This window comes from Haliotis rufescens, unplaced genomic scaffold (genome assembly GCF_023055435.1).
Source record: "Haliotis rufescens isolate VD_foot unplaced genomic scaffold, xgHalRufe1.0.p SCAF_95, whole genome shotgun sequence".
Classification (NCBI taxonomy): Eukaryota; Metazoa; Mollusca; class Gastropoda; order Lepetellida; family Haliotidae; genus Haliotis; species Haliotis rufescens.
Genome location: NW_025964389.1, coordinates 553,780 through 564,377, shown reverse-complemented (window position 1 = coordinate 564,377; position 10,598 = coordinate 553,780). Strand labels below are relative to the sequence as shown.

The 10,598-nt window shown below is 41.9% G+C and overlaps 1 protein-coding gene across 1 annotated transcript; it reads right to left on the bottom strand.

Moving 5' to 3' along the window:
• Window positions 1-1,536: 1,536 nt before the first annotated feature.
• Window positions 1,537-7,409, bottom strand: LOC124112656. Its single transcript, XM_048391688.1, has 7 exons — window positions 7,340-7,409; window positions 6,305-6,507; window positions 5,258-5,312; window positions 4,703-4,881; window positions 3,457-3,626; window positions 2,600-2,792; window positions 1,537-1,711 (listed from the first exon to the last, which is right to left on the bottom strand). Exons 2-7 carry the CDS (start codon window positions 6,501-6,503, stop codon window positions 1,572-1,574), a joined length of 936 nt encoding a protein of 311 aa, XP_048247645.1. The 5' UTR covers window positions 6,504-6,507; window positions 7,340-7,409; the 3' UTR covers window positions 1,537-1,571.
• Between the last annotated feature and the right edge of the window lie 3,189 nt (window positions 7,410-10,598).

Sequence of the window (10,598 nt, the reverse complement as noted above, 5' to 3'; positions counted from 1 at the left end):
TTTCAATCACTAGATTGTTTGGTCCATACTTAGTCAAACACATACCGCCTTCATATAGCTGGAATATTGCTGAGTGCGCCGTTACATAAAAAACAAGCTATTTGGGAGAGGGAACCTATATAATTTTTGTTTGCTTGTTGTTTAAGGACGCCATCAGGAATATTCCAGATTTTATATTTGTTTGTTTGTCTGTTTGATCAACGCCGCACTCGGCATTATTCCAGCCATAGGACGTCGTCCTGTACATGATCCAGTCTGGACCAGACAACCCAGTGATCGATATTGCGAGCAAGGACCCACGCTGTTGGGGTACGCAGTCAACGAACAGCACAGTAAGCTGGTCCTATTCTAACCCAGATTCACGGGGTCTTGTACAAAAACATCTTAGTGCAAGGACTCCCAAACGATTGTCCTGGGGATAAGGTCGCTTTATGCAGATTGACACTTGTGACTGATTGAGATCTGTATCTCCTTGTATACGTATGCCATCTTCCAAATTTGATTCTGGAGAATTCGCGATATGAAAAAACATACGAACGTATACTATTTTGCTGACCTCGTCGACAAGAAAACACATATTTTTCCTGAATGTCTTTAACACGACGGGATGATTCTATTTGAGACCATAAATATAAGTTACATGATGGTATTGAACCCTGCTTTCCTGGCCCCAATAGGCGTGAATGCCGACTCAAAATAATCAAAAACAAGATAACCATTCTTTGGTGATCAGGAGTGAGTGAGTGAGTTGGGTTTAACGCCGCTTTGAACAGTATTCCAGTTATATTACGGCGTGCAGCTTAATGTGGGAGGAACGCCCGAAGTGATGCAGGTCTCAGACGTTTACCACTTCAGTAAAACCCACGAGCACGGGTATGGTGCTGACAAACCTAGAAACATAATCGGGGCGAACTGGGATTCGAACCCACAATCGTAGGTGTCTGGCGTGCCCAAGGGACGCAACTCTGCACAGCGAATCGCGGCGCCTTAGACGACTGACGACTGGGCCACCCCTGCCCCCTGGTGATCAGGAGCTTAGAGGTATTTTGGACTATACCGTCAGCTTTAAAGGCCTTTCACTGTATCGTTTGCAGTTGTTATCGCCCCTGGCCTTTTTAATCCTGTAGATTATGATCGAAACACCTAAATGATAATGCACTCTACTGACGAACTTAATCTCTCCTCAACACATCTAGAACACAAAAGTGACCATGGATAACCTTCTTGAAGATTGACACAAAAAACATGAGTTAAAAAAGTAGTATAATATATGAAAAATAATGGATAGATTATAACATTAAACTCTCAGGCGGTGTACAGATAAAAAAAAATACAATGAAGAAAATTAATCCTTTTACATGCGAGCGTTTTCAGATCTAATTAACCTCTTCGTGTGTAGCCTGAAGAGTGAGTGAGTGAGTAGAAAAGTGCTCGCCTAGAATGGGTTGATTTACTCAAGTTTTTATTGAATTTCATATTTATGTAAATATGAACCATCAAAACAGTAATTGTTCCATTGAAACATAGAAAGGGTGATTGATGTTCGTTTCTTTATTTCCTTAATAATGTGGTCATGGTGCAAGGGTTGTCTCGGTGTTGGTGTTGGTGCCAAGGAGAGCCCCAGCGACGTGGCCGACGACGGTTTGTCCAGCATTTACGACGGTCTGGCCGATGTTGTTAAGGGGCTCCTTCATGTTGGTGAGGGTTTGCTCTGTGGAAGTGAACCAATGAGTTTCCAAATCATGACATTTCATTTAAACGAATGTGTATGAACAATCCGAAAATGGTAAGACCATATTCTTTTTTTAACTATAAAAATAGATTTTTTTGTTGCGTTAGTTGTTTAACGCCACACTCAGCAATATTCCTGTTCTATGACGGCGGTCTGTATATAATCGAGTCTGGACCAGACAATCCAGTGATTGATCATGAGCATCGATCCACGCAATTGGGATACGATAACATGCATCAACCAAGTCAGCGAGCCTGACCACCCGATCCCGTTAGTCCCCTCACGACAAGCCTAGTCGCCGTTTACGGCAAGCATGGGTTGTTGAAGACCTATTGTACCCCGGATCTTGACAGGTTCATTTCAATAGAATTCCAAGTAATACATGATATTCAGCAATGATGAAAGTTTGCTCTGTGAAACGTTAGCAATTGGAGGCCACGTTTTCATTAACAAATACGAAATTTGAATACAATATTGCTGCGATGAATGTTAAGCCATATGGAAGAATTGATGTTCAATGTTTTCATATCCGATTCATTTCTCAAAACATAGAACAGATATGCATCTCGTACTTAATAATGTACTATCTTAGCGGGTATTTGAAGTTGAACATGCCATTCCGTCTTTGGTTGAAGAGTACGGTATTGATGAGTGCAGTTTTAAGCAATAATCAAAGAAACTGCGCTCATTTGACCAACTCAAAATATCCCCCTACGGTTGCACAATCGACACACACTCTGCTACATCTCTTTCAGAAAACCTCTTTCATCTCATTCACGCCAACACATAAGCTGCACTGGGTTACACTGCTACATTTAGCTACACTGGTTTGGGGTACGTGAGATATTGTCTGTCTGAAGTACGTACGCAGGATGTCACCGCCAGCTGCCTTCATGGCATTCAAGGCGTTGCTGCCGTGCATGACGAGGGTGCCGAGCTGGGAGCCGAGGTTTGCGATGTGGGGCTGGAGCTTCTGTCCCAGCTGAGTGACGGAGTCCTTGGCCTTTTGGAGGAGGTTGGTTGCTCCGTTCTTAATAGCAGATCCAGCCACGGTAGCCAACTGTGGGAAAGGAACAAATACATAATATATCATGTATCTGTCATCAATGGCTGCTTCATTGACCGCTCTTGATAGCAGTTCCAGCAGGAGCGGCAAGCCTGCAACGTACGTAACATCACCAGTGAACCATAAGTGACTCAAAGAAATAGATTGAATAAGCACAGCCACAATGTCACGTCAATTTATTTGAATATAAGTATCTGGATTTAGGATGTTCTGCCACCGATTGGGCAGGATTGGCTAATCGGGTACCCTTGGTATCATCACTGTTTGATGGTTAAATAGTCGGAATCGTACAATCGACTCTGCTTATGAACATGGAAAGGGTTTTGTCGCTTTTGTTTAATGCATTCCCTTCCATTACCTTCACCCCTTACCCCTACCCTCGCCCCTTTCCCCTACCCTCACCTTTTACCCCTACCCTCCACCCTTACCCCTACCCTCACCCCTTACCCCTACCCTCCACCCTTACCCCTACCCTCGCCCCTTTCCCCTACCCTCACCTTTTTCCCCTACCCTCCACCCTTACCCCTACCCTCACTCCTTACCCCTACCCTCCACCCTTACCCCTACCCTCACCCCTACCCCTACCAATTAGGTTCATCTGACCCTTGTGCCCCATTGTCGTTTTCAAGTTTTAAAATATGATTGATGAGACACGTACAGTCTTGACACCATCAACCATTGGTTTGAAGGTGTTCGACAGACTCTGTCCAATGCCAGCGAAGAAGTCTGTGAAGCCGTTCCTCTTGCTCTTGATGAGGCTGGAGATGACCTCCTCAGCCTTGTCCTTGATGGTCTTCAGGAAGGAATCAGCAACCAGATTGTGGGCGTCTGGAGACGCAATAATACATTATGTATTGATGGTGTAACCCTGCCAAGGTGACCATACCTAATACCCAATACCCATGAACCATTCCAAAAGTGTTATATCAGATAACTGCGCGATAATTCGCAAAGAACAATGAAGATAAAACATTGTTCTTTTATGATGTCATTAGAACATGCGCTCGGAACTTGATATCGTAAATTGAACGACGTTATCTTTGAGAGGGAAGTGTCTAGTGTGTTGATCCCCATAGATGTAGCTTGGCAACGTAGATAAGCTCAATGGCTGAACGTTCGAATCCAAAAGTGGGAGACATATGATGATCGGTACAGATAATCGAGTAGGAAATTGTGAGAATGTGCGGGAAAGACCGAATGTAACCGCCATGTTCTTAAAATTGACTTGTCCGACATTGCCGCGTTTGGATTCTTTTTCAGGCATTGAACATCATTTCAATACGGGTAAATTTAAGCATGTACTTTTTGCTAACATCCTCAACGAGGCTGTACGTATCATTGATATCTCATTTTAGAAATAAGCGGCTCGTGGTCGGGGTGCATCGTACAATAAAACACTGCAGGACGAATAAACCTCTCGGGGTTGCGCCTCTCATGGTTTATTCTCCCTGCATAGTTTATTGTACAATAGACAACTCGTTGTTTATTTCTTAAATTCGGAGACATGAGGAGGACATTTTCAAAATTAATGCATTAGTAACGTCTGATGATGTCTGATGCAATTCCTTATTTTGACTTGTAACTTGTTCATGTTTGTTCAGGTGAACACTTGACTTGTCTTTGTATGTGTTTGTGTTTGTGATGGGTGTCACCTGTGGACCAGGACATGCCCACCTTTTCATGAACACTTGGTATCGGCACTATCTAACAGTGATTCATTAACATGGTTATGATATAGTTGGTATCTCTTATGGTTTGTTGCTTTTATTTGCAATTTATGCAAATTATATAATTTGTATCTGGAACCACAAACAATCAGTATTCAACATGCACATGATGACAAAGATGGCATATGTACTTAACTTCGTACCGTATAAAAATATGTCATCAAGTACAATACTCACTGACAAACTTGTCGACCTCACTGATGACCTCCTCAGGGGTGATCTCCAGTGTGGACAGTTTGTCCACGACGCCCTGCAGACCCTTGACCAGGAAGCCGAACATGTTCTTCATCTCGCCCATCAGAGTGTCCACAACGTTGTGGAGGGACGACTCCATGTTCTGGAGCACGGTGGGGAGCCTGTCAGAAACAAAGGCCGTGGAATGAGACGGAAGTCACCTGGACAACTCAGTGTCGATACTTGAATCTTCACAGTTTAGATTCACGAGGTTCTTCAAATGCACTGCAATAATCTCAAACTTGAAGGAACATGAATTAAACTTGCATTCCAAACTAGTGATGAGTCAATATTTAGAACGCATAGTTCCATTTTACAGAAACTTACCCCTGGGAAAACAGCAACTAAGCTACTTTTGGGAAAATGTATTGAATGCGTCTGATTGTTATGTGTGGTTTGACCACTCTGTGGAATCTGTTTCCAAATATATAGCTTTTGAATGGCATTGGTTACAATGAGTATTGTAGTGTTTTGCTAACCTACACCTAACTTACTCACTGTATATCTCTTGTTCCGGAAGAGCCGATGGCATTAGCGGTGTTCAGAGCGAGCGCTGAAATGATATGTGGCAAGACTTTCAACAGTTGTTACCTGATTGTTATAAAACGTATGGTGGGGTAATATCAATCAACACCTCATGCATGTAGCTGTTTGGCTGTTCAAGAGACATGATCGTGTACATCTTTAGAGTTCCAAGACAACAAATTATTATTTTACTCTACGGTGTGATGTGATAGAGTGATGTTGATTTTAGGGGTTATGCAACGTGCTCCTGGAACTGATATTATTCAAAATTAACGACGTCGACAAAAGCTATAAAGAATTGTTTAAGTGAGACTGTAACATCTTTGATTGTATTCTCTCCTGCTTAAAAGACTCAACATTGATTCTCTACAATTTCTATATGTTTCATGTTCATATGATATCATGGATCAGGATTTAACATAACACAGTGGTAAACATTCAAGCATCAGGCAACACATTTGTATGCAAATTATGAGAGTGGTGGTTGCTGCCCGAAGAGCAGGGCATACTTATCATTTTCCCAAACACAAGTGTCATTACTGATTTTCAGTGATCCATGCATATACATATTTGACCACTAGTTTGATGTTTTTTTTACTACAGATACTTGCGACTGATTATTCTCTTTCGTTGACGTCTTATATAATTAGTATGTGACGTCTATGCATAATGTTTATCAATTCATTTAATTGTAACCGCTATTTTGTGTTATACATCCAATAGAATTATGTTCCATCGGATAATTGAGGCTGATTATGCACTGGCATTCCGTTTCATACATTCAGTATTGAGTATACACCATTATACATACGTATATATGCCCTGTGCTTGGTGAAACATAAGTGTGTTCAGTGTTGAATGTGGTATACAGAGGACCATGGGAAAAGCGAGACAAAGTCTCAAAACTGAGTAAAATTAATTAAATTCTTACTTCCGTCTGTACCAATGAAGAAACAGGAAAAGGGAAAATAAGGTCACAAATATTAATAATCTAGAAACTAGTTTTTGACCTAAACTTGCCTTGTACTCCTTGTGATATAAGAGTCTTCCCTGCGGTAAGTCCAGCGTTCAGCAGATCAACTCCAGTCGTGTCCAGTTGGTGCATGATGCTCTGACCAAGGGTCTTGAAGACGTTGGACAGATTTTGACCGATTGTGGTTAAGAAGTTGGCCTGGGCCGTGGCCAGAAGAACAGCGGACAGAATGAACAGGACCTTCATGTTGCTGAAATAAGTTTATGACATTTTAGAAGTTGATGCCCGAAACATAAATGACATGGACACATTCTGTTTTGTGGGAATATGTACCACACGTGAGCGTTAATACTCTCGGGAACTCTCACTGCAGTATCCCGTAGAAGACAACCTCCCATGATTTATTCTTTCTCATCTTTATTTAGTTTCGCCATAATGCACGTGGACAAACATCCATATTATATGATTTGGATCAGTAGTTAGGTTGCCCCAAATACAACAGAGAACTAAGAATGGAGCACACCAGGTTCACTGCCAAACACAGACATGATGGAATAAGAAATTAATGTTCAACATTTTCGATTATTTTAGCGCCTGACATACTTTCGCTGTTTGAAAATTTAAGCAAATTGGGGAAAACTGAGCAAAGTCAAATATGTTGTGCAGTTCTAGTTTTCAATCTCGAGATAACATGATTTTAAATAAAACGTTTACAAATGTTCGTAAATGTTTGGTAAATTCAGTTCCGTATATTTTTAAGGTTCAAAACTATGTTAAATCCAACACAAAGAATATAAGAAGACATTTTTATTTGCATTCACATTTATCAGTCCAGTTGTAAGCTGTGTCGTGCAATTTAGACATATCATATTATAATTGGTCTTACAGAAGTATTCATTTTCATAGATCCTAGCACCTTTTATGATAATTAGCAAACATTACTCAAATGAAACCATATGTTTAGGTAATTTCACATTTAAACATCCAGTATGTCTTCTCACCCCTTGGAAGTTTCCGTGTCTGGATACACAGCGTCTATTTGTTATAGGGGGCTTCCCATATGAAATGTGACATGATCTTACCTTGGTGCTTGTTAGGAGAAGACAAAAAATTCTGCAGAGGTTCTTAACATTTAAAGATAAGTTCGATCACGTGGTATGAATAAACAAAAAACCCAACCTTTATGAAACTGACACATGTTTTATGTAGGCCATCAGAGCGATAGAAATGAACGTTTGTAAGATATCAAAATCGTCAGCCAATTAGTTTTTTAAGTGACAAGTTTTTATGTTACAAAATTGCATCCTTAATGTCATCAATATACCTGTTTTGTCATGTTAAGTCGGACCATATGGAAGCATTATCAGATTGTCTGTGGAAACTTCCATCCAAGATTGAGAGATCTGGCAGTACTTCCACGATCTGTTATGTCAGTGTGAAAAAGCCCATTTTCATTCAGGTTTGTGGAGTCCATGTAAAATTTGCTTGCTCAGTCATTTTTAATCAAATACTTATGAACACATATGCTTGTTTAAAACTCGTTAAAACAGTATGTATTGTTTCCAGGCATAAATTGGTAGGCAGAACGCTGTAAACCGCTGGTAGGTGACAGTGGTAATTAGTTTTTTGTGTCTGGTGCTACTGTTGTAAGAGACAGTTCATTTCAGAGACAGCTCACTCGATGCTGTGATATGGCTACTCAGTCGGGAACATAATGGTAGTATCTGGTATCTGGATCGTTATTCCATGAACAGTGCACATAAGGTAATATACTCTTTAAAAAAAGTAGGGGATCATGAAATATAAATGTGAACAGACATCCTATGTATTAACGTTTATATATGTAAAATGTAACCCTTATAGGCATCCTATAGATTGTACGTGCCTCACACGCAGTAGAGCCACGTGCGAAGGGTGTCATTCCTGATTTTGACACTTTCAAAAATGATCGATTAATCTCTGCGGACCGTGACCTTTGTCAATTTTGTTTATTCTGCTTTTCCTGCAGATTTGATTTATTTGATTTCATTCATTGTCTGTTTTTGACCTTGTCTACGGGTTAATGAAATGATGGAAACTGGTCGAAGTCAACGTGCAGCGGCCAATATCTTGAATGTTTTACAGTTTTCGTTTTGTTTCTTGTTTAACACCGCACTTAGTATTCGAGCTATATCACGGCGGTCTGTAAATAATCGAGTGTGGACCAGACAACCCAGTGAATGATATGAGCATCGATCCACGCATTTGGGATACGATGACATGCATCCACCAAGTCTGCGAGCCTGACCACCCGATCTCGTTAGTCGCCTCTTACGACAAGCATGGGTTGCTGAAGACCAATTCTAACGCGGTTCTTCATGGGTCTATTTTAGAGTATGCAATTAGAAGACGATGGAACAGGTACCAACAAACCAAAACCATTGACAATCGACCCCTTTCAGGGCGTCCCAGGTCAACGACAAGAGTACAGGATCGATTAATCCGAAATCAGACTATGCGAAATCGAGCTCAAACGGAGAATCAAATTGCTGCAAACTTTCATCAGGGGTTATGGGTCAGACGATCAGAAATAATCTACATGCACTTCCTTGATAGGCGTGGCCGTATCTGCTGACGTCGAAATGAACGCCAAGCCAATGTCAACCAAAGTCCTCATGACAGGGGACATGGGTGGCCTCGTCTAAGGCGCCGCGATTCGCTGTGCAGTGTTGCGTCCCTTGGGAACGTCAGAAACCTATGATTGTGGGTGCGAATAGCGGTTCGCCCCGATTATGCTTCTAGGTTTGTCAGCACATTACCCGTGTTCATGGTTTGACGGAAGTGGTAAACGTCTGAGACCTACATCACTTCGGGCTTTCCTCCCAAATTACGCTGACACGCCGTGATATAACTGGAATACAGTTACAAAAGGCGTTAAACCCTACTCACTCACTCACTCCTCATGACAGTTGTGGCGCTGGATCGGTTTTGGTGTGGGGTGGTATGACTATGACTGTGTGAAACCAACTGTGCAAGGAACGGTCACTGGATAGTTGTTGTGGGGACAACACACTGACACCCATTTTCATCCCATTTGCAAGGCGTGCGGGTCGACCTTTTGTCCTTCAGGTCGGCAACGTCTCTGCTTCCCGTGCACGAATCATCATTGCCCACAACATCCATAGAATGCCATGGCCCGCAATGAACCCAGACCTCCCCCCCCCCCCCCCCCCCCCCCCATTGAACACGTCTGGGACACGATGGCTAGACATGCGTGTCAACGCCATGGGCCGCCGACCGCGGCAAGGCGCTGCAAGGTGAGTAGGTCAGACTCCCTAAAATCGCAATTGGTAGACTAAGACGCAGTGTGCCTCGTCGAGTGAATGGATATTTGACAAATCGTATATATTACGCACAACTGATCCAACAGCGTCCGCTATAAAAATTTCCCATCTTATCCGTATCGTCCTTCAAAATCGTTGGCGGTCATAACATCTATATAGAATACTAAACGAGCTCCCGTGTAATAACAATTTTAGGAAATGAGTGAATAGTTCTGGTAGACATAGACTTACGACTGTCGTTGCGCCACGACTGCTGTGCGCAACGGGACCCCGCACCACAAAATATACAACACGTCACAATGCCCTATGACGCAATTTGTGGAATTTTCTTGCAAAATCCACCGGCAAAACAATGTTATGTGACGTCAGCCTAGCAACAGGGTTCCTGGGGTCATCGAGTGTGCATAAGCTCTCCACACGCAACGTCATTGAAAAAGCCCATCATTTATTTGTGAAACGTGTTCCCATATAACATAAGCACGCGCCTTGGTATTACATAATGTGTACAGCCGTATGTTTATTAAACGGGTGATCTCTTCACGGGCGAGTAATTATCTAACATACTTCACTCCTGGTTGAAATGTGTTCCCGATTCCTTTATTATTATCATGCGACCATTACTTTTAAAAAATAACTCCGAGTAAATTCCGAGTATTTCCTTCTGTTTTTAAACTGTTGGAAGACGAGACAAGCATACATATACAAGTAATCTGATGACTTAGACTATCAATGCATTGATGATTATACAAGCGGTGATGCCATTTTGTTAAATACGGTTTGGGGTGCACCAAGAATGTAAAGTTTGAAGCAAAACGTTCGGGAAACGATTTACGCTTCTCAGCCAACACTTTGTAAATTAATTGTAATTATTGTGTAACGAAATGCCAACATGCTTTAGTTATATGACTTCTTTGAGCCACCCCGACCCCTCTCTCTCTCTCTCTCTCTCTGGATGCTCTCTCTGGGTGAAAATGCTTGGGACGGACACTGAGAGGCGATATAGGACACAGACATAGGC